The sequence below is a fragment of the Eucyclogobius newberryi genome, unplaced genomic scaffold (genome assembly GCF_026437365.1).
Source record: "Eucyclogobius newberryi isolate DKJ021-1_F unplaced genomic scaffold, fEucNew1.0.hap1 SCAF_17, whole genome shotgun sequence".
Taxonomy (NCBI): Eukaryota; Metazoa; Chordata; class Actinopteri; order Gobiiformes; family Gobiidae; genus Eucyclogobius; species Eucyclogobius newberryi.
Window position 1 is genome coordinate 11116792 of NW_027315801.1, and position 27277 is coordinate 11144068.

General features: G+C 39.1%; 3 protein-coding genes across 5 annotated transcripts in view; 1 reads left to right on the plus strand and 2 right to left on the minus strand.

The window, feature by feature from the left end:
- The first annotated feature begins 147 nt into the window (after window positions 1–147).
- LOC140362859 (PRA1 family protein 3-like) lies at window positions 148–3875 on the plus strand. Its single transcript, XM_072449112.1, has 3 exons — window positions 148–448; window positions 1770–1987; window positions 2272–3875. Exons 1-3 carry the CDS (start codon window positions 267–269, stop codon window positions 2445–2447), a joined length of 576 nt encoding a protein of 191 aa, XP_072305213.1. The 5' UTR covers window positions 148–266; the 3' UTR covers window positions 2448–3875.
- On the minus strand, window positions 2762–7070 carry lmod3 (leiomodin 3 (fetal)). The gene is made up of 3 exons (XM_072449111.1): window positions 6690–7070; window positions 4506–6074; window positions 2762–4410 (listed from the first exon to the last, which is right to left on the minus strand). Exons 1-3 carry the CDS (start codon window positions 6975–6977, stop codon window positions 4363–4365), a joined length of 1905 nt encoding a protein of 634 aa, XP_072305212.1. The 5' UTR covers window positions 6978–7070; the 3' UTR covers window positions 2762–4362.
- A 2039-nt stretch (window positions 7071–9109) lies between these two features.
- Window positions 9110–27277, minus strand: part of frmd4bb (FERM domain containing 4Bb) — a 30966-nt gene continuing 12798 nt past the window's right edge. For 2 of the 3 annotated variants that reach the window (XM_072449115.1, XM_072449113.1), the window contains exons 5-24: window positions 27057–27141; window positions 26721–26777; window positions 26609–26631; window positions 23554–23637; window positions 23401–23466; window positions 20589–20646; window positions 20415–20501; window positions 16149–16225; window positions 15904–16042; window positions 15688–15829; window positions 15431–15564; window positions 15199–15315; window positions 14863–15091; window positions 14733–14786; window positions 14500–14644; window positions 14146–14313; window positions 13188–13960; window positions 12741–12876; window positions 11387–11497; window positions 9110–9744 (exon numbers count right to left, since the gene is read on the minus strand). In XM_072449115.1, coding sequence (XP_072305216.1) covers window positions 11389–11497; window positions 12741–12876; window positions 13188–13960; window positions 14146–14313; window positions 14500–14644; window positions 14733–14786; window positions 14863–15091; window positions 15199–15315; window positions 15431–15564; window positions 15688–15829; window positions 15904–16042; window positions 16149–16225; window positions 20415–20501; window positions 20589–20646; window positions 23401–23466; window positions 23554–23637; window positions 26609–26631; window positions 26721–26777; window positions 27057–27141 — 2683 coding nt within the window. In that variant the 3' untranslated portion in view covers window positions 9110–9744; window positions 11387–11388. The remainder of the gene's footprint in view (window positions 9745–11386; window positions 11498–12740; window positions 12877–13187; window positions 13961–14145; window positions 14314–14499; window positions 14645–14732; window positions 14787–14862; window positions 15092–15198; window positions 15316–15430; window positions 15565–15687; window positions 15830–15903; window positions 16043–16148; window positions 16226–20414; window positions 20502–20588; window positions 20647–23400; window positions 23467–23553; window positions 23638–26608; window positions 26632–26720; window positions 26778–27056; window positions 27142–27277) is intronic. The other variant, XM_072449116.1, reaches the window with a different exon arrangement.

Here is a 27277-nt window from a genome sequence, read left to right on the forward strand (position 1 = left end):
GCCACCACAATTGCACCGTTTATTTAATACATCGCATGAACGTATTCAATTACATCCATGCGACAGAATCTAAAACCTCTCTAGCTTTATTATAACACATTGTACGCAACCGACGCGACCTCGCAACGCAAATCTCGCGATAACGTTAGCATTCTCTGTTAGCTTAGTTAGCTCGTCAGCTGATCTGTCAAAATAGTTCGCAGTAGCATCGGCAGTCGCAGAGCTGTTCTCGTGTAGCTCACTTTGTGTATGTTCATGCTACAGCCATGGCAGGAAACATGGAGCTCGCCCCTCTCAGACAGTGGAACGACTTTTACCCAGGACCGGATCGCTTTAGCAAACCCGAGTTTACAGATTTGACCAAATGGAACAACCGAGTTATCAGTAATTTAATGTACTACCAGACGAACTACTTCTTGGCGGCCGCGGTGGTGTTCCTGATTGTGGGGTGAGTTCACTGTGGGCTGCATACCTCTGATCCACACCCAGAAGAGCAGGCTATTCATGTAGCTAAAGCACTATTAGCTAACGTGCTATAAACAACCAACATTTTATACGTTCAAATCAATACTTACTGCTTCATACTTAAAATCAGTTTTATTTTTACAGTCGTTATGTCGGTACCACTGTATACGGTAAAATAACTACACATTTGTTGGTAGTTAATTAAGTCTTTGTTCATGCTTTATTAAGGCTAAATAAAGAAAATGTAATTTCTATTAAGTGTTATCATTACCACACCAGACTATGTGTATTTGTCATAGTCTGGTGTGGGCTTTTGCTGTCCTTTTTGGGCTGTTCACATTGTTAACACACTTCTTTGACCAGAACCTTGGATAGGTCTGTATTATCGTACCGTGCTCATAATATTTTTTACGTGTTTAAAATTGCTATTACGTTATGTTTATGAGAGAGAATTATGGCTTCAGAGATTAAGCCCTAAAGCTTTATTCCAGGATGTTGATGGGTTTTGTTTCCCCCAGCCAGTAGGTGCCGCTATTTCACAACAGTTCATTATTATTGAGCGTCTGCGTGATGACGTCACGCAGACACAATATGTACCATTTAGCCAGTTTCAACTCCTTAACGCTTCAACCGATTTCAACAAGTTATACCTCATTATGATCGCTTCCGCAGTAGTACGTGTGCTATTACTTTTGAGATTTGAAAAACTTTGATTATGAGTGTCTGCGGAATTCTTTAGACTTTATTCTTTAGAATTTTGTGTGAGTGTGAGTGTGAGTGTGAGTGTGAGTGTGAGAGTGAGAGTGTGAGTGTGAGTGTGAGTGTGAGTGTGAGTGTGAGTGAGAGTGAGAGTGAGAGTGAGAGTGAGAGTGAGAGTGAGAGTGAGAGTGAGAGTGAGAGTGAGAGTGTGAGTGTGAGTGTGAGTGAGAGTGAGAGTGAGAGTGAGAGTGAGAGTGTGAGTGTGAGTGTGAGTGTGAGTGAGAGTGAGAGTGAGAGTGTGAGTGTGAGTGAGAGTGTGAGTGTGAGTGTGAGTGAGAGTGAGAGTGAGAGTGAGAGTGAGAGTGTGAGTGTGAGTGTTTTTTTTTTTATTATTATTATATTTTCCAAAATTTAAATGAATCATACAATAAAAGGGCTCTTTTTTCTGTCTCTGTTTAGGTTTGAATTACAAACTGATTTTGCACACAACAGAACATTTTTTTTTTTAATCAATTATTTGTTGATATACCTTCCACCTTTTTGTCAGTCTTGATTCCTTAATTACATTTTTACAGATATATTATTTATTCTCTTGTTATCCACAGCTTTCTGAACCCACTGGGCATGTTTTTGGGAGGAGCAGTGGTGGTTCTGATCTTTGCTGGGTCAGTTTGGGCTGGAGAGAATCAGTCCATCATCAAGAACTTCAAAAAGAAGAACCCCACTCTGTTTGTGCTGGCAGTGATGTTCACCAGCTACTTTGTGCTCTCTCTGTTCGGCGGAGTCCTTGTCTTCATCTTTGGAATCACATTCCCTCTGCTGTGTAAGTTACATAAGGCAAACATTAGTAATAGTAAAAATGGGGCGTGTATAAAACCTGTGAGAGTAGCTCAGCTTAGAGCTGAAGAGACAGGTTCATTGATTCCCCAGGGCACTGTGTTGATGCGTTGCTATGGGTTGTTTATCCAGCCATAACCGCTTTTACTGCCTGATGTCATGCCCACACTATGCCTGCCTGGCGTGGGAATAAGAGGGGATGGAGGGGACTTGGCTACTCTTTTAATTCCAGCAGCTTATAATATATTGCTTTGGTTTTTGTCATTGTAGTAATTCTGATCCATGCGTCACTGAGACTACGTAACATGAAGAATCGCCTGGAGAACAAGATGGAGGGCGTGGGCCTGAAGAAGACGCCGATGGGCATCATCATGGACCTGCTGGACCAGCAGGAGGAGAAGATGAACAAGATCCAGGATTTCATCGAGGGCAAACTTAAAGAATAAGTTAAAGGGGAGGTGAACATGAAATAACCTTAGCAATTTCTCCCCTGATCTGTTCAGTTATTGTTACCAGCTAATCTATTATTGTAGTCGTGTGAATGAGTGTGACAAAGGGATGCTTTTGTTTCTGCAAAATTACTGACATATCATTAAGTGATTACTGTAGATTTTAGTGCTTGTATCTTAGGCTTAAAACATGTGTTTTGCCAAATAATACAGTTCCATATTATATTTTTGGATGTTTATATTCCTTTATACATTTTGTTTTATATTTAGTTTTTTGTGTTGACCCTAGCTAATAGCTAAGTTTACTTCTCTCATGATAAATTTGCACAAATGTCCTCTGGGACTAAACGTAAAATGCAATGAGCAGAGCTTCAATAAGAGTTCAGCATTTCTCAAATAATTATGCGTCTCCCACAGAAGCAATGCAACAGTTTTAGAAAGTCACAAAATGTTTACCTTTGACACCAAAAGCATCTATTTCTGAACCAAGTCTATTGTTGCTACCTCAAAATCGCACTCGTTTTATTCTTGCATATACCAGTAACTATATACTTGAGTAAAGACTTGTTACCTACAATTCACTTAAAGGCGACATATTATGCACCTTGACCTTGTTACAACAGTGTTTAATCATCATTCGTTGTACACTCAAAGTTGTAGTTTGATTGATTCATGGAATGTTTGATTAGCCTGTATTGTCCTGAAACTGAGGCTCGAGTGCTCAAAATTCCTGTTTTGTGATACATGTAGGGTCTTGTAGTCCCTTTTCAATATTAAGAATACATTTAATCTGCTGCTTGCTGAGGGGAAATGTGACTATGAATAGGCGGGGCTTATCAGTTCTGCAGTTTGGGACAGGAAGTGAATGACCTGTTCTATGACTAAACCATTTTAGATCAATATTGCGGTTAAATGTATAATATGCATATGTTATAGTGCAATACTATGTACCTTTTTAAAAAAGCGTAATATGTCTCCTTTTAAAACAACATTTAGTGTGGTAACATTTCCCCCACAAAGTGTTCACACTGTCCAGGCTGGCCCGAGTGTAGCCCTCACTGACCACAGCTATGCAAGAGAAAAATGAATGGCAAGTGCAACTTTGTGGTTTGTATATACCACATATTTACGTTGTGTCTTTATTCAGAGTAATGCATGTTGACTATGTACATTGACCGGTAGCATAAGAATGAATTATTTCAAATCAGATATTTAAAACCCCTTTATCGTTCCCTTAAATGTAAAAGCTTTATTATAGACTGCTGCCCTGACAACCTACTATGTGCATCACCAAATTAAACGCAGTTGAAGTATGTTACTGCATATTCACAATCATGACTTCATTTATGTGTATAGTTTTCATGCAAAACTTGACATTAACACTGTATATAATTGTTCCCATGATAATAAAACTGGTTTGATTTATATTTCAATTTTTGCACATTTTTTTCAAACAGCTGTGACTTATGACTCAAGTTTCAATAAATGATTCATCGCCCGTAACTATTTATTTATAAAGTCACACTTGTTTCACAGTGTAACATAAATGGATTCTGTAGAGAGCCACACGTGTTCCTGATTTTAATATAGCCTATGTATTTATTTTTAAATAGTGTCGCGAAGTAGAATTGTCACAGTTTGCCTTTATTAATCTTAGAAATTCAATAGCACACTTATAGTTTAGTTACGCTTTTAGCTCTTATGTTTAATCGACAAGCAAAAGGGAGTATTTGTTGTATTGTTTGTTGATTGTTTTTTTAGGCTTTTAATGGAAAAAAACAACTTTATATATCAGTACACCCTATAGTATAATACATGATGAGTGACAGAGTAGAACAACTTGGGTGTGTGAATACATCAGGGACAGGTTTGGTTGAGCACATCCACGGTGAATACTTCAGTAAATTAAGCCTTAAATGAGACTCGTTTCACTTGATTCCAGTTCTTTAGGGAGTGGCACCTACAAGCAGAAGCACAGACGTCACAATGTGGACCACAGTCAAAAGCGCACGTTTATTTCGTTATTCATTCATTGCGTAACAGTTGTGTACTTACAGCTTTGAGGTAAGCCACGTTGCTCTGCTTGATCTGGTTCAGCAGCATGTCCCTCGGGGTGACGTCCACTTTCGGGGGCAGTCTTCTGCGTGACACCGGTTTCAGAGTCTTTATGACAGCGCCCAGGTTTGGGCCCCCCTCCGTCACGTCTTGGCCCGCCGTGTCCTGCCCTCTTGAGGTCCTTTTCAGCTGAAAACTTGCCCTCGCCGTATCGGACCTCTCTCTGGGATCAATGTCCAAAAAGGGGTCTCGCTTCTTGGGCGTCCTCTTCAGCTGCACATCCTTCAATGGGTTGCCTTTCTGTGCCGGTTCTTGTCTGGCGTTGGAAATGTTGTTGTGTTTGTTAAGCTTCTTTTGAGGCCCATTTTCAAGCTGAACATTGGATTCAGTGATGGCTTCCAACGGTGGAATCACCCCGTGTTCTTGCAGCACCTCTATGGGATACCCCAGCATTTGTAGTAAACCGGGAGGTAAATTAAGACTGTTTTCGTACATCTGCAGCACGTCCTTTTGCTCTTTCAGCTGCTGTTGTCTCTGCTCTTCCTTCCTCTGCTGCCTCTGCCTGTCGAGATTCCTTGTCAAGATGTTTGTCACCACCATTCTCGGGCCGGCCTGCTCGAAGTGGTAGCCCATCTTCAGCAGGGTGTTGTTGGCCTTGAGCAAGCGAGAGATCTCCATTTCCGAATGATGGCCCAGCATGTGTCTCTGGTTGTGGAAACGCAACTCCGTCAGCGTCTCGTTGAACTGGAGGCAACGGATGATGGCCACGATTCCTTTCCCCGTGATGAAGTTGGACTCGATGTTCAGCGTCGTGATGCTGCGGTTCTCCCTCAGCATGTTGGCGATGAGGAAGGCGGTGTTTTCGTCCACGCCGGTGTTGGCGACGCTGAACGTACTCACGTGCTTGTTCTTCTTCAGGGCGTTGACGTAATCCAGAAGCATCTCTTTGGGAATGTTTTCGATGTTGTTCAGATTCACCTCGGTCACAGACGGGTGGTTGTTGCGGATTTTGTTGAGAGTGGAGTCCAAGTTCGTCTCGTTACCCGATGGTCTCGAAGTCATCTTTATATTTCCGAGGGCCAGCTGTGGAATTTTCAACTTGTTGATTTTAATTTTTTCTTTTGGAGGTGGTTTATACGTGGATTCCTTCACCTCATCTGCCGGAGGAGGCGATTCTGCTCCCTTAACTTCCTCTGGTGTTTCTTCTCTCGTCTTTTCTGAGTTTGATATCTCAGTTTGAATCTTTGCTTCGTCTGTCGGTCGAATCTCATCTTCGATCTTTTCAATATTGTCGTCACTGCTTGTCTCCTCCTCTTCTTTACTTAGGTCTGTCGTGGCGTCTGCTTGTTCTGTTGCGATGACTGTGTTCTCGGCCTCGTTGTTTTCCTGACACGTTTCTTCAACTTCTTCCTCAACAATTTCCTCGATAATTTCTTCAACGATCTCCTCTGTGCCGTAGCCGTCGACCTCCTCTTCTGTAATGACCTCCTCAATCACTTCATACACGATGTCCCTGTTATCGGTCGTTTCTTCTTGTTCTTTCTTCGCGGCTTCTTCCCTTAAAACTTTCTGACAAGAACAAAAAACACAATTGACATACAATTTAATGGGTAACACAACAACATTAACTCACACTTTAAACTGTGTAACTTTCTTCCATTTGCTTCTTTTTCATATAGCATGGTCTGGAAAGTTCTACAATAATGGCATTAAAGTTATTAATTTTACATTCAATCAAGAGTTCAATTGCAAAAGCAGACACAGATATAATATATATACTGTATATATAGTTATCAATGAAAACAGTGTCAAGTAGATTTGATCAAAGAGGGATGGAATTATATTTTGGCTTTTGAAAACATTGCTGTACAAAGAGTAAACCAAAAGTGTCCAATGACTTTTTAAAATGACCCACAATGTTTTTGAAATAGAACTCTTCAGGTGTTATACTGTGGAACCTTCCAGCATAAGCTATAAAATCTTGATGACAACAAGCATATAGCCAACCCCCCAGTAAAAAGTTTAAAACAACTTCTATAATGAAAAGGACTTGGAATTTCTGTAACTTTTCTTCCCAAACTTCATGGAGCATTTTCAAAACAGAAAAAAACAAAGACTTTCCGAGCACTTTACACCATATATTTGTTTGTTTTTTCATACTTAAGCAGGTTAATGTTGTCTTACCTCACTTGGTAGCAAAGTGGCAGGCACTCTCTCCTCCTCGAGCATGCGGTTGGATTCTTTCTCCCAGTAAAGGTAATCGACAAGCGACCGGTGATCGAATGATCCTGTCGGAGTCTTTTCTGTCTGGTCTTTTTGCCTTTGTCCCACTGGCACATTTTCATCCGGCGCTATAATAACATCCATTTCACTTTGAAGCTCTTGCAGCTCCTCTGGTGACAACATTGCAAGGATCTCATCTTCATCAATATCCTCTTCATTTAGATCCTCAATGTCCTGTATCTGAGACATTTTGGGCCTTCGGTTTTCGACAACCCCAAGCACAGATCTTAGACGTGGTTAAGCAGTGAGCGAACTGGCCTGTTCAGCTGAGTGGGGCCCGCTTCTGTCTCATGTGGGGGCTATAATTAACTGGTGAATTGCATGGAAGATATTTAAAGCACAGGCTATGGGGGAAATACATGCTAACATTCTTTTTCCTGCGCCTTGCTCCCAGCTGCTGACAGTTGGACAGCGTGGATTGACAGGGGCAGGTGCAATGAGAAAGGAGGAGAGAATGGAAGATAGAAAGGGGGGGAGAACAGGCCGGACACAGGGCTCAGAGCTCCTCCCACTGTTTCTCAGAATTGCTGTTGGTCTCAGAGAACATCACAACATTGTACAGTCATGTTGTGTTTGGGACTTTTGCTTAATTGATTCATTTTTGTCCAACAGCTGACAAGGGAACTGTCAAGCTGTCAAAGCATTTTAAACATAAAAATAAAGCTGTAACCCTCTTATTTCCAGTCAAATCAAGCATTCTGGGATGAATCAGGGTCGATCTATACTCGAAAACCACAAATATTTGTGAAATTAGCTTCAGCTTTAAAGAGGAATTGTCAAAAACAGACAAACGCCCCAAACTATTGTCAATCAGACCATCCTCCAGACACCAGCTTTGCTCTGACTGTTATTTACCAAAGTAAATCCAAGCGGGATTTGAAATCTGATGCAGTGATGGGCAGAGTTTATTTCGACTTATAATTAAGACTATAAATAAGACATCAGAGTCTCAAGTTCACAAAGAGTCCAGGCATTTGTTTGTACTCCAAAGGGTTCAGGAACAGCTTCAGTTTGAATTTGGGCACATTTTAGTCAAACGTTTTATGAGAAATAGGTCGTCCTGATAAGGGATTTAACAGGCAAAAGGACTGTTGTCTGAAGTGTGACTGGACAAATATTTATTATTAAAATATGTCTCTCAGGATTCTCAAAACTATCGAAAATTAGATATTAATTGATAATAAAACTACTATCAAAATAAACTGGACAAAATTGGACCTTTCTTGAACAGTTTTATAATAATCTTGAGCTTTATCAGAAATAGTATAAGTAACATGAAGAAAGTGCTATTGTCTTATTTATGATCATTGTGGTATCGAGTATTGAGCTATTCTTTGATATTGAAATTGAGTTTTTAAGTTTGTTAATGTGTTTAAAAAGTCTCATTGCACAATAGAAATAGTTGTTTGACTCATCGACTAAAATAATCAGTAGCTGCAGCTCTAGTTGACATCTCCATAATTACAAGGATTTGCACATTGAACAAAAGTCAATGTATTTTCCTTTCAGTGCAAATGGATTAACAAACATTTTCACTGTGGCAACAAAAAAAGCTAATAATATACATAGTGCCAATATTATGTACATTATTTAAGTTGAAAGAAGGTTTAACATTTGTGGATTTTCCCTCAAAAACTGTATTTTTCTCATATTATGTAATAGTCCCCTTCATTTGACACAATGTGAATTATTGTCACATTGAGTGGGTTTACATTCAGGTATGATTGGGTTTTTTAAGTATCCTGGTTCTGTAGTCAGTGTAAAGAGTGTTTTCACCAAGATTTAGTTTCCCGTAGGCTTCATTAGACAGGAGAGGACAGGGTCGGGATTCAAACTCACAACACCGGCATTCGTGTGCTGACTTAACAATACAGCCATGGTTGAACAGCAGACTAAAGTGTCAGTCTGTGTTTCTCTCAGACTGAACTGACTCAGATGTTTGTTTCCACTGTTAAAAACGTCTTTTCCTAAAGTTGTGACTGTGCTTTACAGTCTCATGCTCTTATTTGCCTGTATCTTGTCACTACGAGCTACAAACACATGCTATAAAGCCATGTTAGTGAAGTTGCTCACATGTTTATCTGCTTGCCATATCTGTGCCATTGTTGCTATAGTTACCACTCTAGATTATTCAGATGTCGCATGTAAACAGGTACATCCATCTCTTTTTGAGGGGGTCCTAGTCAAGAATAGCGATGGCATGTAAATACCACATGCAGAATATTGCTCATAAGCGGGTTATTTGTGCGCATGTAAACACATTCAAGAATCTGAAATCATACATAACGAGAACAATATTATGAAATCACTCCGACACTTACACTCACACACACAAATTTATTCACATCCTGGTGGAAAATGTTGAACGACACCTAACGCTATTAAGCTATGTACACAGACTGTGAGAAAAACAACTATTCTCTTCCTTTTTTTCTTAATTTACGGCAGTGGTGGTTTGACAAAATATAAAAAAAGACAAAATCCTTTATCAAAATTCCAATTCCTAAACATGCATTTTGAGAACACATTACGGCACCAAACAAATGCGTCTATAAACATTGTGACTTGAGCAGTGAAAAGAAGAAACGTTACCACTCTGTCTACGCTATGGGACCATGGGCTTTCATTCTAACGTCTACATAAGGCAGCAGTTTATTCCCGTTAAAAGACACTTAGAAATGAACGCGATGAACTTGTCCGTTTTTTTTTGGATCCTGTGAGGTTGTGCAACGTCCTGCCGAAAATCCACCCCATCCAAGGCACAGGAAAAGTCATTCAAGTGTCTCCCAGTCAATCTGCCCCGACCTGGACAAACTGTGTGCACGGCAGACGCACAAAACAATGTCCAAACTGTCTTATTCTTGCTGTGCTGCTTCCAACGATGGCTTTGTTTGAGTCGGTGTGGTTTGGTCCTCTTCAGTGGAATATGCCCATGTAGCCGTGATCCGAGTAATATCTACACAGGCACAAGATGTGTTAGATGTGATAGAAAATATGTCTATAAACATCGGACGTGTCACAATAACTACTATAATGATGAAATTATAGATGGAACTTTATTTTTAGGGCTTGTTATGTGAATATTGTTTCCATATTATTCCTTTGTATTATGGTAAGTCCAGGTTCAAATAAGTAACTTCAGTGTCTATTCAAGTACTGATCCAAATCCCATCATCTCCATTGTCTCCATATTGTGTTCACTTTAATGGTTTGATGTTTTAAAACTTGAGGACACCGGCCTTTTAAAGCCATCGCACCACGACTTTGGAACAAACTCCTTCTATACGTTCTTTGGAATCCATAAACGTCTTTAAAATACACCTAAAAACTCACTCAAAGACGCTTTACAGCTTTACTGACTAAAAAGTGATGTATTTGTATTACATCGGCCCATTGTATATTGTCTTTTTCTTACTGTGTGAAGCACTTTTGGACTATGTGTTTGAGAAAAGTGTTGTCCAAATAAAGTTTACTTAACTACTTTTCTGTAGAAATACATCCGACAGATTTGCTATTGTGACCTAAGCAATGTATTATTTATCACTTTTAAAAGTTATTGTTGTGTGTTGTTTTTATCATTTTAATTGTTTAATTTATGCAACTGTTTGTGGTTATTGTTTTTTTTGTTTGTTCTTTGTACATTCAATTACAATCTTAGTAAACACTGACAAAATAATATTTGTGCAGTGAATGTTTACCGGTGCATTAAATTATGTTTGGCTTAATCTTGAACCAGTGTGAGTTGCATAAATTAGCCAAAACACAATAATAAAGACACAGAATAACGTTCATTTATGGTACATCTATTTAAATCCTTTAAATGAAAATGCCTCATCAACCAATCGCAAGGCTTGATGAGTGTTCCACATAATAATGAACTGCCCTTTGATTGGTTGATTACAATTTTGCACTGGAATAAATATATCTAAAGTGCAGTGTTGGGAAGAATACTTTGAAAATGTATTTTGTTCCAATCAGAGAACTGTTTTCTGAATACTTTCACGTTGAGTTTGATTATATTAGAGTGTAAAAACATGACATAAGATTAAAACTGCTTTATTTTTCATCGTTTATTCTGCATTTCTTTATAAATAACAGAACCATTCTAACACATTTGAGAAGTAGTAGCTGCACATGCTCTCAGTATAAGATCTGTTTTCTATTTTTGTCACTAATTCAATGAAGTTCAAAAATGTAATTTCATGATCAAATACCACAATGTAGTCCTTTGATTTTAGAAAAGTAACTGTATTAAAGAGTTACTGCCCCGATTTAATCTAAATCATTACTCTGTATACATATTTTCTGTGTTTACTTCCCAACACTGTCTGAATGTGACATATCTAAATGTGAACTAAGAGTGCTGAAGTAATGGCAATGTATTTATTCAGTCTCCATGCATTTAACACAACATAGATATGTCCAAACAAGTGAACACATGACAAAACTACAAACATGAGCCAAAATGACACGGTGAAAGTGTGATTTGTTACTAAAATCTATGTGGTTCACTCGAGATGATGACGGTGACTGAAGTGACTGAAGACGGTAAATGAAATGATATTAAATAAATCATGTTTGACACTGATAACTCTCACCCTTAAGTGTCAGACTGGCTGTCACCAGGTTCAGCTGAGCCACTGGCTTCAACTGACTGACATTTTTTTGGCACTGTGTCCGACTTGGACACTTTGCATTCTGGGGAAAATCTGCACAGACCATTAATGACAACAACATTGATATTTAGTTCAAAAAGGAGCCTTAAAACCACTAAGCAATCAAAATATACATGGGTTTGTATAGTATATAAATCATTTTTCCTTTCTGTTCATTTTGACCTACAATTAGGGATGACAAAAATGAACATCTCAATATTTTTTGGAGTTTCCCGATAAAAAAAGTCAAAAGATATTATGTCAATCAAACAAAAATGTGTTGAAAATGTCTTTAAAGTATTAGTTGAGGTTTAATTATCAGACAAATGTGAAATGTCTGTCAAATTAAATCACAAAAGTGCAGAAATATCGCCTTATTTTAACATTAACAACATTACTTTAAAAAATAATAATAATCAGCAGCTTTTTGCAGCATTTTCAACTATAAACGATAAACTCAGTACACAAATTTAGCATATCTTCAAAACTATAATCACAATATTATCTAAATTTCAACATATTCTCCACCTTTAACAACGATTTTAAAGGAAAATTGTACTACTTTTATTTTATCAACCTAATCTATTGTAATTATAGTTTATATGAATATAATGCCACAAGCTCAAAAACAGATCTACAAACACCCATAATGAATTATAGATAGTGTTATGCATTATTTATTTGTATCAGTGACAAGTTGAGTACTCTGCCTATAACGACCAGCAGTAAAACGACATCAGCGCTCCGGTTTGAGGGCTGAACTTAAAGAGACTACGACAGCGCTCATGTTTTTTCTATTCATGATGACTCAGTTTGGTGAGACTCTCCCTGTGGTAAATATTTATCAAGTTTTAAATCCGTCAGGTTCCACTTTGTGAGGAAATATAGACAAATATGGAAAATAACAGGAAGCAGGGCCGAATTCCAAAAACAAATCCCTCTGTTTATGTCATTCCATCGAAAATGTAGAGACAATTTACAACTGACACATTTTCCCGACAGTTTAATACAATAAAGGCGTTATCTTGTATTTGTCAAATCATAACTATTGTGTAATTTATATGGATTGGGTTTACAGTGTAGAAGTAACATTATAAATATCACCAAAACTAAGGAAATTAGGCCATTTTTAAAGTAAAATCTTACATGTAATTATGTTCACTATGTTTTAGTGTAATGTATAGTCACCAGAGTCTCTCCAAATATACAAGAAAGAATCTTGCAACAAATTGTGGGAATAGCTTTTTTTTTTTTTTTTTTAATTATCTTTCAAATATATAAAGGTCCAGTCCTGTACCTGGTGTGAGAGGGGCTGTTGTTGTACGGAGACATTGGGGCCCCGTGGTGGTTCAGGGGACAGTCGGCCACATCACAGTCGGTCAGGCCCACTGCCAGCTGGTTACGCCAGTTACCCACACTCTCCACTGACGACACTGTAAACAAGGGAAGACGTATAAATACCAACAGTAAAAGGTGGAATTAGTTTTTGTTATTAGTGGAAACAATGATAATGTAAAAGCCCCATCTCAATACAACATGGCTGAATTTAGTATAGGGAAGAAATAACACATAATATTCTTTAGTTTATGAATGTCATACTTGAATAGTGTAAAACAAAAAACTGTTTACAAACCTAAAAATGTAAGACACACCTGATTAATCAAAAATAATGGCCAGACTCTTGAATAAGATTCAATCTTTTGAGGTATATATCCAAATAATCTCTTGTTACTGAGTTACTCACCTGAAGAGAAGGAGGTGGTTCTGCTGGAGTGGCTGAACGCTGCTGGCATGGTCTGGTACCCCAGGCTGAGCTGTGATCCAGGGTCAAAGTCGTACGCCATGAGCATCCCTCGGCCTCCTCCAGGTGGCGCTCTGTTGCGGTGGTACCAGCCGCGCAGGTGCTCCGCCACCATGGCCTTCTGCATATTTTTGGCCAGCCCCTCAGTCCTGGGCCCCTCCCTGTTCCGGGGGGGCCTCATTGTGGCGTAAGGGTTCTGGGCGAGGCTGTCCACTCTGTTGTTGTAATGCTTGTATCTGTCATGTCCGTTGTAGCCGTTCACTTGGTAAGAAGGGTGCAGGTTGTAGTGGCCTTCTACTTCACTCTCATACACATAGGCACCGTTAGCGTAAGGCTCCATGTCCGAGTAGCCCGACGCATAATAGGCACTGGGTGCAAAGTGTGCAGGAGTTTCACAAGTGTAACTGCTGGAGTTGTGTGGCACCAGATTAGGCATGCTCCCGGTGTTTCCATACACTTCCACCTTTCTGTGCAGGCGATGCATGGTGGAGTTTCGAGAGTCCAGAGTGTTGTAATGGGAGTTTGTGGCTCCACATAATTCGAGACTAGACTGACTTGTGTAGGAGGAACAGTCCTCTAATGCCTCTGAGCTGTTGCTGCGATGGGCCGGAGACAAGATAAAGATGGGTTTTTCAGAGTCCTTATGTTTTCTCAGATGGGGCTGTGACTCCAGGCTGCCACTGCGATGCCTAAAGCAATGTGGAGACCCTTCAGACCTGAGGAGAGCAGAAACAGTTCCAACATACAACTATACATTATTAAGAGGTCAAAAACAACTAGTGTGCAAACAAATATGGCATATTTACATTTGTTTAAATGTTCATTCATATGCATTTTTCCCTCTTTGCCTTAAAATAAATGAACAAATAATCAAAGAGACATAAGAGGAGCGAGTTCACACCTGAGCTGGCTGCTGCTGTAGGCGTTGCGGGTCATAATGGGGGTGGGCGGCATGCTGCATGTATCTCGAGGAGCTCTGGGGAGACTTTTATAAGGGCTGCTGTTGGCGGAGGACACCTGTCTGGGTTTCTGGTAGTAGTGAGGCACCTCCCTGCTCTCAGGAGCTAATCTAAAAGGGTAAATTAAAAGGAGCAGGGTAAATTAAAAGGAACAGGGTAAATTAAAAGGAGCAGGGAAAAAAAAAAAATCAGGAACATCCAGGAGTGATCCAGACACCATCTGGACACTGCTGAACATGATGTCAACACTCAAATGAAAATAGATTTGTGAGGTTTTCAGAAATAACTCCGAGTACCGATTGTGATTCCTGCTGTGCTGATTGTCCCTGTTCGATCCAGGTCTGTCCGCTTCATAGTCGGCTCCCAGGGACCTCATGGGGCTGAGCTGAGGGGTGCTTTGTACAGAGCAGGAGCGTGGCCTCTGACAAGTGTCTGAGTCCTCTGAACACAAACACACAGGTTAAACCTTCAGAGCGCAAACAGAGGCTCTGCCTGGTCTAGACACATCACCAGAATGTTTCAGACTAACCGTCGTCCTGAGGAAGGCTGGACAGTGAGCCGCAGTCTGAACGGGGCAGTGCATCTGCACAAACACAAACAATGAAGTCACTTTATGATGTTATCATAATGAAGTCTAGACAAATGTGTTTGTACTGCACCTGCGATGATGACAGAGGCGCGCTGCGTGGGCTTCTTGCCCTTCTTGACTCTGTATTGGTTCATCTCCTCCTCGATCTGCTGCAGTTTGTGCATTGCATCCAGGCAGTTCCTCCTCCTCTTCTTCTTCACTGTTTTGCACAGCTCCGATTCATTTGCCAGTTTCTTAGCAGCTTCCACAATCTTTTGCTGCAGAGCGAACCTGCTCTCGAGGTTTCTGAGGATAGGGTCCTGTTCACACAGTCCAGATTAACACAACTTCATACATATTTCATGTGCTATACATGTGTAAATTGCTCCCAGAGGAGGTGAAGAGCCGTTCTTGGCTGTATACAGACCTCATTGTAGGGGAAAAGGTCATCTAACTTGAATGCTGTGCCAATTCGCCGTCGGACATGGGGTGGTCTTTCTCCAGAGCTCAGTGGATACTCTTTTGGCAGTTTGCCCGTAAGCTCCTGAAAACAAAACCTTTTACTTAGAACATAAAGCAAATGCATCTCCTGCAGAAGCACTGCTTTAATAAATGTTCAAGGTCGGGCTTATTAAGGCACTGCTGGATTGATTTCTTACCGCTTCTCGCAGACAAATCTTTTTCAGCTCTTTTGTCTTCTTGTTCAGAATATCCTGGATCTCCTGCTCTTTTTTCCTCAGCTCACAGAGCTTCTCCTTTTTCTGTTCTTCACTCATCTCTGAATCCCCTGATTCTGTTAGACAACATTGCACTAATTTAAGCCAACAAACCCCAACACATTTGTATAAAAAGGCTACTTCAAAAGTCTTTGTAATCGGGTACAGTTTTAAACAACAGTTTTCAACAGTGTGATCACCTGTCGACACCAAGCTTCCATTGCTGGCAGTGATCAAGTCATTCTTAATGCTTGTTTCTCCAAGTTTGGTTATTTTTGTTCCTCCTTGTTCTGTAAGATCCATTGCAATTTCTTCCAAACTCCTTGTTGTTCCTAACTTTACCTAAAAATGCAAACTTAGAATAAATATGAAGACGCAAATAACTCTGAAAATACAATGAAAATACAAACTCTTACTTTGGTTTGCTTTCTGTCCAGGTAAAACTGGTGCTGACTAATGGCCATTACCCAGATGGTTTTGATGAGAGAGTGGCTGGCATACCATGTGTGGATGAGGAGGGCTGTCTGTCCAAAAGTGCGCTTAGTAACTGCTCTCCTGTGGCAGAAGATGCAGAGGAACAGAATATTAGCTGACTTAAACTGAACAAGGAAGTGAAGAAACTTAATCAAATCTGTTACATATAAATACTTCATCTACTCACCGGTGTGGATCGTTTACTTCTATGGCAAACTTCTTCTCACGGAAATACAGGTTCTCAAGCTGCTTCCATTGGTACAGCTGCAATTAATGAACATAAGTATAATATTATTATACTTAATGTTCAATAAAACGGAACATATACCTTCGATTCTGTTACAATACTTTTTTTATTTAGCACTTTGCCATATTTTTTTTGTGTGCTTTTTTGTCACACTAAAAATGTCTCAAAATGTTTCTTGCCACTTTTAATATTTTGTAACTTGTGTCGATTGTTTATGTGGTGGTTTTTCATGTTTTACTGTGCTTTTTGCATATCTTTTCTAATGTGGTTTTAAAACTACGAATGGCAAATAAACAAATCAATATTCATTCACTCATTCATTTTCTACCGCTTGTTCCCTTTCGGGCTCGCGGGTGACTGGAGCCTATCCCAGTGACTTTGGGCCTGAGGCGATGTTATGTTAGTTTATTTATTTTGAAATCTTTGTGGCACTATATATGAATTACAAAAGGAAAAAGTATGATTTATTAACAGCAACAGAAGAATAGCAGTTGTGATGTGCTGTAGCGAGGACCTCAAATAAAATAAACAATCATTAACAAAAAGACACAATTTTGCAAAGACAGATTTAGAATGCAATGATACTTGTCAAAAGAAGCAGTGGTGGAGAATCTTTTGTTTTGAGTATCGTGAACAGAAATGTGTTTAAACAGGTTTTTAAACGTGTTTGTTGAGGTTTATTTTTTTAAAGATTGTCACATGTTGGTAAAGTTAATCACAAATGCAGAAATATCACCTAATTTGGAGGGTTTACAACATCACTTTTCATTTTTATTTTTAATCAGCTCTTTTTGTATCTTTTTTACTTGAAACTGTTTTCAGGGAGTAGCGTTTATTCACATTAAACCTTCAGCAAACAAAACAACTTTCATTATATATATATTTAACTTTGAGGTACATTACGATGTAATTGTTTCATTGCTCAAAAATGCCTTTAAAGGTCTCCTTTCCACAGATCTGACCAGTAACTTGGCCAGGTGACATCATCTGCTTGTCTCCATGGAGAAAGATAAGTTTAATACCCCACTGTGAAACATTCACAGACACAACAATAGTGCAGCTAACATAGCAAAGACACAAGAATAAACTGGAAATAACGCACAGTTGTTTGGCCTCTTGGACCACAGTCATTAAAAGTACCAGACTGTATTGAAAACTGTCATTAGCGTCTGCGTCGTTGGGGTTATGCCATGTCTGGAGACACAGCTGCACGGCACATGTTATGTTCACTGACTGCAGGATACAACACATCGTGGGCTTCTCCATTTCACAGGTGCTGCCTGAAAAACCAGGTATGAGCAAGATGTGAGTCACTGACCCTGAGTGTGTCTGTACAAGATGTGATGCACACACAACAAGGATTGGCAGCTACTTTTCATTTTGTACTCAAATGAAAACCAGATTGCAGAAATGCTCAATGAAAACACATAAAAGGTAATATGCAATTCAACAACAATCCTATGGAAATTGTACTTCGATTGCAGCTTCTGAATGGCATTCAGACATATAAAAACAAGGAATGCTAAATCCTAAATGAGTAGAAAGGATCTGTTGGACAGTGTGCAAATAGCTAGCAATGTGCAAAAAACCATTAACAATCTTTTGTGAAGCAAAATATGAAACCAAAATCTAAACATGTTCTATAATTATTTTCTTCATTATGGATTTCAGCTTCAGCAGTTCATATGTGACATTCCTTAGACAGTACCTGTTTGAAGATGCCCCCCAGTGGTGTCCAATTTCCCCAAAAATAGTGTCAAACGTTGTTGCGTGCATGTTTGTGCACACACTCAGACTGTGCATGGTTAGTTTTTGAGACATTGATCATTTATTGATCATGGATAAGTATGAAGTTGGCCCTCTGTGGAGCCCCATTGACCCCAACGTGTCAGAGTGACCTCAAAATGGTGTCGATAACAGATTGTATACGGACCATTTTTTGAGATATTGATTATTTACTGGCCCATGTGAAGTTGCCCCTTTAGTGCCGATTGACCCCAAAATGGCAGCATGACCCCCTAAATGGTGTGCACACATTATCAGCGTTTTTGAGATATTGATTTAATATCTTTAATTCAATTGACCCCAAAGTTTTGTCAATCGGGCACGACGGTGGTGCTAATGTTTTCATCATCTGAACCATAGGATAAGCTCTATGGTACCGTGAAAAAATCTGTTTACAATTCAACAACAATCCAAATAAAAAAGGAACAAAATAAATAGTGTAGCTTCAACTACCTTATAGATCACATATGAGAGTGTAAAAATGTACAATCTTTACTTACTTATTCTAAGCTTTTGGTAAGTAACTAAATACATGTACTGAAAATACCTCTTTTTTTACACTTGATTTGTGTAAGAGGGTCTAACTAGTTCATTCTTAGTGTCTTAATGTTAGTTTTTTGTAAAGACCTATTACTAATACTAACTTGTATGTGATGTTGACATAATGTAAACCAACTACGTCAAAATATTCCATGGTAAGTGTCTGTGGTAAGTTTTTGGTGAGAGTTGCATAATAAGTGTAAATAGTAGATAATATGCACTAAAACAAGAATCTTGTCTAAAAATGAAGATATATAATACAAAAAGCAGCATAGGAGTAGCACCAGTCTTACCAGTGCGGCTTTGGATGTCTCAACGTCCTGTTCAGTCAAGTGATTAAATCCCTCTGTGTTAACGCAAGAGTTTTTTTTTTTTTTTTTCGATCTCCTGTCGACTTGTGACTTGTCTCAGGTATTCTCATAACAGGCTCAAAGCCCCGCCCTCAGCCCTGCCCCCAGCCCCGCCCCTTGCACAACTTTGGATCAAGGCCAAGAAAGACAGGCAGTTTCCCTTTTCTCATGCTCCATTATGGCAAATGGAAAAAAAACACCTGCATTAGTAATCATAATAGTAGTAGTGGATATAGTAGTAGAAGAAGTACACATATACAAATCTGGTCTTGAATATGAGTTCAAATGACAAGCCCTAATGTCAGTAGTATAAGTAATAGTCATAGCAGTAGTTGAAATGTACTTGTGGGACCTAGTTATTTGATTTACAATCACAGTACAGTAATATTTGCAATATTTATTTCTAGTACTGAACTAAAGTAAAGTGTCACAACTTTGCAGAAATATTTAAAACACACTTCCAATCCAGGCTTACAAAGTATATAAGTATATATATATATATATATTTAGGAATACTCAGACTGAAGTTATTGCTTCTTCTTTTTTTTTTGAGCTAATCTGAACCACTTTATAATAACTTGTCTTAACAAAGCATGAACAAAGACTTAATTCAGAATAAACATATAGTTGATTAAGTTTGATTCAGGCTTAGAACTTTTAATTAAGGTATGAGATAGAGTATTAGTAAAAAAAAAATACTAAATAAACTATTTGTTCACTATAAATTAAGTCTTAAGTCTGTTCACGCTTTACTAAGGCAAGAATAAGTATATTTATTATAAAATGTTCATTTACTCTTCTTCAACTTGTGCAAATACAACTTTTTCAGCCTTTATTGAGTCCCCATAGTAAAAAGTTAAGTAAATCCTGTTAAGTTACTGTTCACACTGTATTTTAGGAATTGTTCTGACAAGCTGATCAAAATGGAAGCAATTTTTTTCTAGGAAGTACAGTGTGAGAATATTTCCAGCGATTTGCGCACTCAAGTATTCCGGTTTTATCAAGTCTGGCCTCGTCCGCTGTGACAGAAGCCTCACCTTAGTCTGAAGGAAACAGATGATGCACGCAGTAAAGCCGCGGTGAATCATCACTGACAAGCAATCCCTGCTAAAATAAAGTCTTATTGAGACTAGAAGTGGCAATAAATATAGACATTTTGGCAATATTGCAACTGTTGTTTTGAAGATACGCACAATTTGAAAATGTATGATATTATTATAGTTAAAAGAAATGCTACGGAGCTGAATTTAAAAGAAAAAGAAAAAGAAATTACTTCCAAATAAAGGTGTAGGGTGATATTTCTGCATTATGTTTAATTTGAAAATTAAAACCTCAAGTAATATGTTTAAAGACATGTTTTCTGTTGGATTTACATAATATTGTCTGAATATTCACAAAAAATATGGATATATACCTTTTTGTCATCAATGCTCAGCAATATCTCACTAGACTCTTTTCTTGTAGTCATGTGTTGAAAGAACATCTATATCCCCAACATCCCTCATTTCAAATTAAATATAAAATGCTTTACCTTTCGTGGTTTGAGCTTGTCCTGCTGGTCGTACTGGCCAATGCCTTTATAGCTGATTCCCAGCCACCACGGGATCCCCTGTTTATCCTGTGACATAACAACATGTAATTATAGACACATTAGCAACAGGCTCAAATAGTTATAATTTCACATGAATCATCCTCGTAAACCTACCTTCACTTCATAGTAATGCACTCCGTAAGTGGGCAGTGATTCAACTAATGTCAAATACCTAGAAACAACACAATACCTCATAAGATCTATTTTGAATGAGAACATATTTAACTGTACAATTTAGCTATGATTATAAGAACTGAAAAAATAACTGTGAAAATCATGGTGGGCAGAAAAAAGTAACAACCAGTGTTCATTTAGACGTCTGAAATTTTTATGTCAAAGTTTTGGACAATTTCATATTTTTGCTGACGAAAACTAAATAAAAACTGATTTCACAAAGAATAAAACTATGACAAAAAGTTAAAGGGTTGGAAGGCTTTTGTCACATGACGATACGCAGGGTCGTAATTAGAATACTGCCAGTATCGAGTAGTTTCAGTTTAAGGTTTCATCTTTACTCCAAAATGTCACACTACTTGTAGAAGTACTTTTTTATTGGCTGTAAATGTGATAATATCATCAGCTTTTCAGAAAACTTGATTTTATAAAGCTAGACATGTGAAAGAAAGCAAATTAAAGCTTCCTCCTCGGCAGCCGGCATCCAAGCACCACACCACCTCCACCCACCACAGCAGTGCTACACACCCCAACTCTATAACGTACACCCAATCCTGTGTTAAATAAGTCAGCAACTACAGCCACAAACCCTGTGACTGGAATGTAAGAATATTCTGCAGATTGAATTCCTGCCCATTATTCCGAAACCACAAGGCCAACCCGGTCCTTTCTTTTTCATAGGCCGCACAGCGCATCAGCACGTGCTCAACCATCTCTGGCTCTTGACAGTGATTACACAGACCGGTCAGATGCTTTCCTATCCTACTCACTGACCAATTGAGTCCAGTACGGCCCATCCTCAGGCGAGCGAGCAAAGGCCCTTTCCTGCCCATGGATTTTTTTTATTTTTTTTTTATTACTATTTTTATTTTTGTAGTTGTGTTACTGTTCTGTGTTTTTAGGCCCGAGCCCCAGCAGGGCGGAGGGCCTATTGCTCCCGCAACGCTGCCTTCGGCAGCGTTGCAACTGTTTGACCAAACATGCGGGCGCAGCCCGCATGTTTGGTACCCCGTCGCCCCTGGCAAGTACAGTGAACTAGCCCATGCCGAAGGCATGGATCATGCATACTTACTCCTGCTATGACAGAAATAGTCAACAATTAGTGAATGGGCGTAGCCCATTCACTAATTGTTGACAACAGCAGCGCGAAGCGCTGCATTCCTCCAAAAACCCTCCTGGCATCGTCCCGTACGCGAGAATCCATGCCGCAGGCATGGGCCATGCTTGTATCTGCTCAAATCAATGGAAGTCTATGGGGAGTGGGCGGGGCATCCCGACGGAATAGGGAGTGACGAGCGCGTAAGCGCTCGTAATGATGATTCCACCCCATGGCGGCATCGGGAAGGCTTAGAGCTTTCAAACGATGTATAATTTGTTGTTATAGTGGAAATGGCTATATTGTTTTTGCTAAAAATATTATTATTATTTTTCTTGTTCTTCATCGCTTTGAACTCTAATTTGACCCCCTGAACATGCTCAAAAACTCACCAAACTTTGCCCAAAATTCAGAATCGGCGAAAAATTTAGTTTTTTCTGGGCCATTTTTTTTTTCGTTAAAAAATGGCGCGACAGCGCCACCGACAAAAGTCAAAATACATTGCGCCTATGGGAGACGCCCCGAGGTCAACTTTGTCGTAGAGCTACGAAATTCGGAACACACATTCCTCTCGTGAGGACAAAAAAAAAATATTATTGTGGCCACGCCCCCAGATTTATCCTATGGCCGCCATCTTCCTTTGAAAATGAAAACACGCTGTGTTAGCCATTTTGTTCACGTCAAACTTTGACGAACTCCTCCTAGGGCGTTTTGCCCACCGACTTCAAAATCGGCGGACGTCCTCTGGACAAGTGGGGCATCTAAAGTTATCCAATTTTTTGAGATACCTTTTACGGTCTGTGTGAGGCGCAGCCGCAAAGTTGGACAACTTATTTTGGAATATTGCAGATCTAAAAATTGCTCCCATTTGATCAAAACAAGTCCGATTAGGACCAAATTTGAATCAGTTGTTAAACTTTCTAGTTTGGACCAGTTTAGGCTGACAAAATTGAAATGGCCGCGATAGCGCCCCCTACAGAGTGACCTTTAAATTAACATTGAAGGTCTAAAATTAGTTTTACCAAAATTGTCTAAACTTTACCCAAAATTCTATTTTGCCGTCCCGATCACAAAAGCCAATCAGACAAATGCCTTAATTTTTACGGCGTAGTCGTAGCGATGACAGAAACATCCCATGTTATCCCTATGGGAAAACCACAAAATCTCTCAAATTACCACATTTTTATGTTTCACACTTTAACGAACTCCTCCTAGGGCGATTGTCCGATCAAACTCATATTTGGGGAAAATCATCTACACAAGCGGGGCATCAAAACTTATCCATATTTTTATTCCAAGTGTCACGGTCTCTGTGCGGCGGACCCGCACATTTGACCGACATTTGTGTTCATTTGCACTGGATTGGCCATGTCCAATGTGTCGCCGTCTGTCAAGTTCTTTTTTAATTCAACACACAATAAGGGCGCCATCTTTATCAAGTCGAAAGCGCAGAGTCGGAAGGCCGGCGGCCCGCGAGGGCCGTTGGATGCCGCTTGCGGCTTTAATTTTTATTGTTTTATGTTCTAAAAAACTTGAATAAAATAAAGAATGATAGTAAAATTGTGATGTTTCTTTTCACAATAATCACAAGTATCACTATATTTTGATATCGTGACACCATTAGTCGTTCGGAAAAATGTAGATTTCAATACTTACTGCACAATAGCCTGACCTCGCGAGACGCCCTTCAGCTGTTTATAGTGCTCAATAACCCGATCTTCACTGCAAAATCACAGTCGCAATCATTACATTATGGACAGACAGATAAGTGTTTGTAAATGACACAAAGCAAGAGGCAAACCCACATACCAGTATGCTAAGGATGGGTGCTCCTTCAGTACTTTGGTTGGTAGAGTAGGCAGCTTTTTCAAGTCACTCCTTGTGTTTTCATCACTGGGGGATAAAATATTGACCGTAACGTTGGTCATTGGTCGGTGTCGTAGTATATTCTGAACGTCGGGTTTTCCTTGCTTATGTTTTACCTTACTGTAAAACTAACTGCACTTACAATTGTTTCCTCCAAAAAACTGGTGCTAAGCTGGTTAACTCTGTTGCCATTGTTTGGACTCTGCACAAGGCTTTTTTTTTTTTTTTTAATTGTGCCACATATTTGTGAATGGGCTTTGCCATGTTTACTGTGTGATTTATTTTAGTAAATTGTTTTTTATTGTCTGATCCTGCTCAAATGACTAGATGAATAAAGTCGTTTGAATCTGAAATGTAATATACAACTCAAAATGTGTCTGTGGGCACCACACACAAGCATTTGACTGGTTCACTGCACAATGCAGTTAAAGCTGGACTGTAATTACATTGACAAAAAACTACAGAAAAAGAAAGAAAAAAGAACACAAGAGTTTGCATTGTACATATTCATGGTCATAGCCAGTTATTGTATTATAACACTTTACCTTCACTTTAGATGCTTTTTACCTGGTCTATTTAGTGGAGTGTACTCAACCATGGCCATAACCACTTACTGTACAGAAGAGGTTGATTTATTTATTTTTACCTACACAGTAAATGTTAGATTTAAGTCTATTTAAAAAAAAAAAAAGTTTTTTGTTTTTTATTGCATGTTTCTATTTCATTACTGGACCTTCCCCAGTGTGAGACAAATAAAGGTTCTGTCATCAAATCTTATTGTGTGTTCAGAGTGTACCAAAGGGACAAAAGGTACATAGATTTGATGGGAAGTTTATGGGCAAAGGTTTCCCAACTGTCACCACTTTCAACTTCAGCTTAGAAGAAGAAACAATACCAATGGCTCCTCTCTCCACCTCTATATGTGATGTCAACATAACTCTTGTTTCTATCAGCTCTATGATAGTCATTAGAGCTCAGATGAAAGCTCCTCGGTGGAAAACCTCACGTAACGATGCTATTGTTTCTGTGCTTTACAACTGACCTGCTCGGCGTCTGTGCTAAAAGCTTACAGTAAACTTGTCCAGTCGCTGTTTAACACATTGTTTATGATGTTTTGATGGGTTTGTACCAGCACAACAATCTACAGACTGTTTTGTCACCTTTAACTTAATTGTATCGTTCACAAACTTGAGGAATGTGTTGGAAAAGGTGAATAAAAGAAAATTAAAGATATCATATCTCAATAATTGTGACATCTCTAAATTACAGTTGTTTGTATTACTAAAACATATATGATAAACGTGACATGACATTATTACTGTGCGCAGGCTCGCCTCTCCACAGATCTGACCTGCGACTTGGCCTGGTGACCTGTGACTTGCTTGTCTCCATGGAGATAGATACTGTTGAACTTTGAGGACAAAACAACAGCATCATCACGGTGGAGACAAGCATTACTTTTGTATTTCATGAAACACTATTTTTGTTTTGGTGAATTTTGTTCGCTGACAATGGCAATAGGATTTTTTTCTTTGGGAAAGTTGTTGAAAATGATGAACTTACTATAACATCAGCCTGTCCCGGGACAACAGGTGTAAATTGGCACTAAAAAGCTTTGATCAGAGTTCAGCCGTAGTGATGTAAAACCTACAGTACATAATCATCTGCTCACTCATATTACTACAGTGTATTTATTTAGTACTTTTCCACCTTCAGGGCACTCAAAACGCTCTGTTAGGCAATGTGGATGAAGTGTCTTGCCTAAGGACACAACGGCATTTCCTCTAGCACTAACCACAACCTGTCCTGTCGAGATCAGGCAATGACAAGCAGACATGAACACCTTAAAAAAAAAAATAGAACTAATACAAATTAAGCAATTGTATTTCTGTTAAAGGGGTTAGTATGTTGAAACACCCGGAAGATGAATGTTTTGCTTTTTCTGCTAATTATTTTGCTGTGGAACTGCTGCTGTTTGATCGGGTTAGCCTTTATTGGCCTATATAAGCTATTTTTACTTCAGCCTAAACCCTTTTGTGGGGTGTTGTGCTCATCTTTGTCAAGCTGACCAAATAAACTACTACCTACTACTAACCTGGTATCACTATGCATTTCTCCTGTAAAGGTTAATGTATATATTGCACCCTGTCCCTTGTAATGGCAGAAAATGGATCATGTCATGTCATTCTAATGTTGTTTTAGGCCATGACATGTCACGGAATTAATATCTGTGTTGGGATAAGAATATGGGGTCCTGATTATACTGAATATCTACTGTCCGGCGCCTCTTAATCATCAATTAATGCGTCAGGACCGGATTCGGTGTGGAAATGGTCTTTGATTAAACCTCTGAAGAGATGGCTGGAACCGTCACAGACGTGATAGTCTGGTCTATCTCTTTTTGAGCTGATTTGGGTTGTGATTATGTTATGTTTGTTACCACCTGTAAAAGGTGTACTTTGTAATTGTAAAGTTAGGTAGGGACAGAACGACTTTGTCTTAGGGTGAGAGAGGGTGTTTATCCACTGTGCACGTGAATAAACTTCCACCTTTTGAGAGAGACCGAGAGACTGTTTCTGCTTCAAGTTATTGCCTGGTTACTCTTTACTTGATCATTGTCTACAGGAAACTGCCGTAACACCCTTTCTCATTAAGTAAATTAACACTCAAAACTAAACTAATTACCATGTTATCAAAAGTAAAGCATGACCCTTGTCTATATGGCTGCAAGATTTGTTTTATTCTGCATAAAAGCTGCTAACAAACATCTGATTCTTGTGTTATTTTGTCCATTCACACCCCTATTTCTGTCTTTTTGTCAGTGCTCCTGGAGGCGTTCGAAATGTGAACTTCGACCAGAATCCTAATATCAAAACATCTTATCACAATACTGGACAGAAAAATGACAATTAGATATTTATCCCCCAATATTGTTGTCAGTTTTCTGTCATTTGGAAGTAAGCCGTGATCATATTTGATAAACCTGAACCTGTCTTACCTGCTGTAGTCCCCTTTGGCCTCCTGGTAAACAAAGGATAATCGTCAGTTCAGAAAGGAGATAACATGCAAATGCATTGTTTACTTATGTATACTAGGCCATGACATGTCACCTGCAGCGCACTGGCAGCAAGCTTGAAGACATTCTCACTTTCCACTTCAATAAGACCCTGCGAAACAGAAGACAAACGCAACAAAATGAGACTCAAAAGACGTAGAATCCGCAGAACACTCGCTCTAAACCCGCCAGTGACCCTTTTCCATCAAGTACGGTCATTATCTACATGTGTCATTTTTAACATTCCAACAGAAAGCATGCAAAAAAACATCCGCCCCGAAGCCACAGTTTGCGGATCCGGGTTGTTGCAGAGGTCGACAGACAGTGAGTCACAGGAGAAACAAGTGTTGCTGTTGTTTTAGAGGCGAAGGAACGAGCTGAAAATACTCACGTTGTACACAGCGGATTTAGCGTTAAGATAGAACAGCTCCACAGTTATGATGTCCTTTAGCTGGGTTATACTTTCCACATAAAACCTGGATGAAGAAAAATGCATGTATTGGTGGGAGTTAAGTTGTTCCCCGGCAACAAGAAATCTATTCAAGTCTCAAGGTTGTAGACTGCAAAACGTAATGTCTCTGGATAACTACTTAAAATCTGAAAATGAAGGTA

What these genes read in the sequence shown, in the direction of transcription:
- LOC140362859 (XM_072449112.1), top strand. Translation starts at nt 267, where the DNA reads ATGGCAGGAAACATGGAGCTCGCCCCTCTCAGACAGTGGAACGACTTT. An exon ending in GTGGTGTTCCTGATTGTGGG is followed by an intron (nt 449 to 1,769) that starts GTGAGTTCACTG and finishes TGTTATCCACAG; the next exon opens with CTTTCTGAACCCACTGGGCA. An exon ending in AATCACATTCCCTCTGCTGT is followed by an intron (nt 1,988 to 2,271) that starts GTAAGTTACATA and finishes TTGTCATTGTAG; the next exon opens with TAATTCTGATCCATGCGTCA.
- lmod3 (XM_072449111.1), bottom strand. Translation starts at nt 6,977, where the DNA reads ATGTCTCAGATACAGGACATTGAGGATCTAAATGAAGAGGATATTGAT. An exon ending in CCACTTTGCTACCAAGTGAG is followed by an intron (nt 6,075 to 6,689) that starts GTAAGACAACAT and finishes TGTTCTTGTCAG; the next exon opens with AAAGTTTTAAGGGAAGAAGC. An exon ending in ACGTGGCTTACCTCAAAGCT is followed by an intron (nt 4,411 to 4,505) that starts GTAAGTACACAA and finishes TTCTGCTTGTAG; the next exon opens with GTGCCACTCCCTAAAGAACT.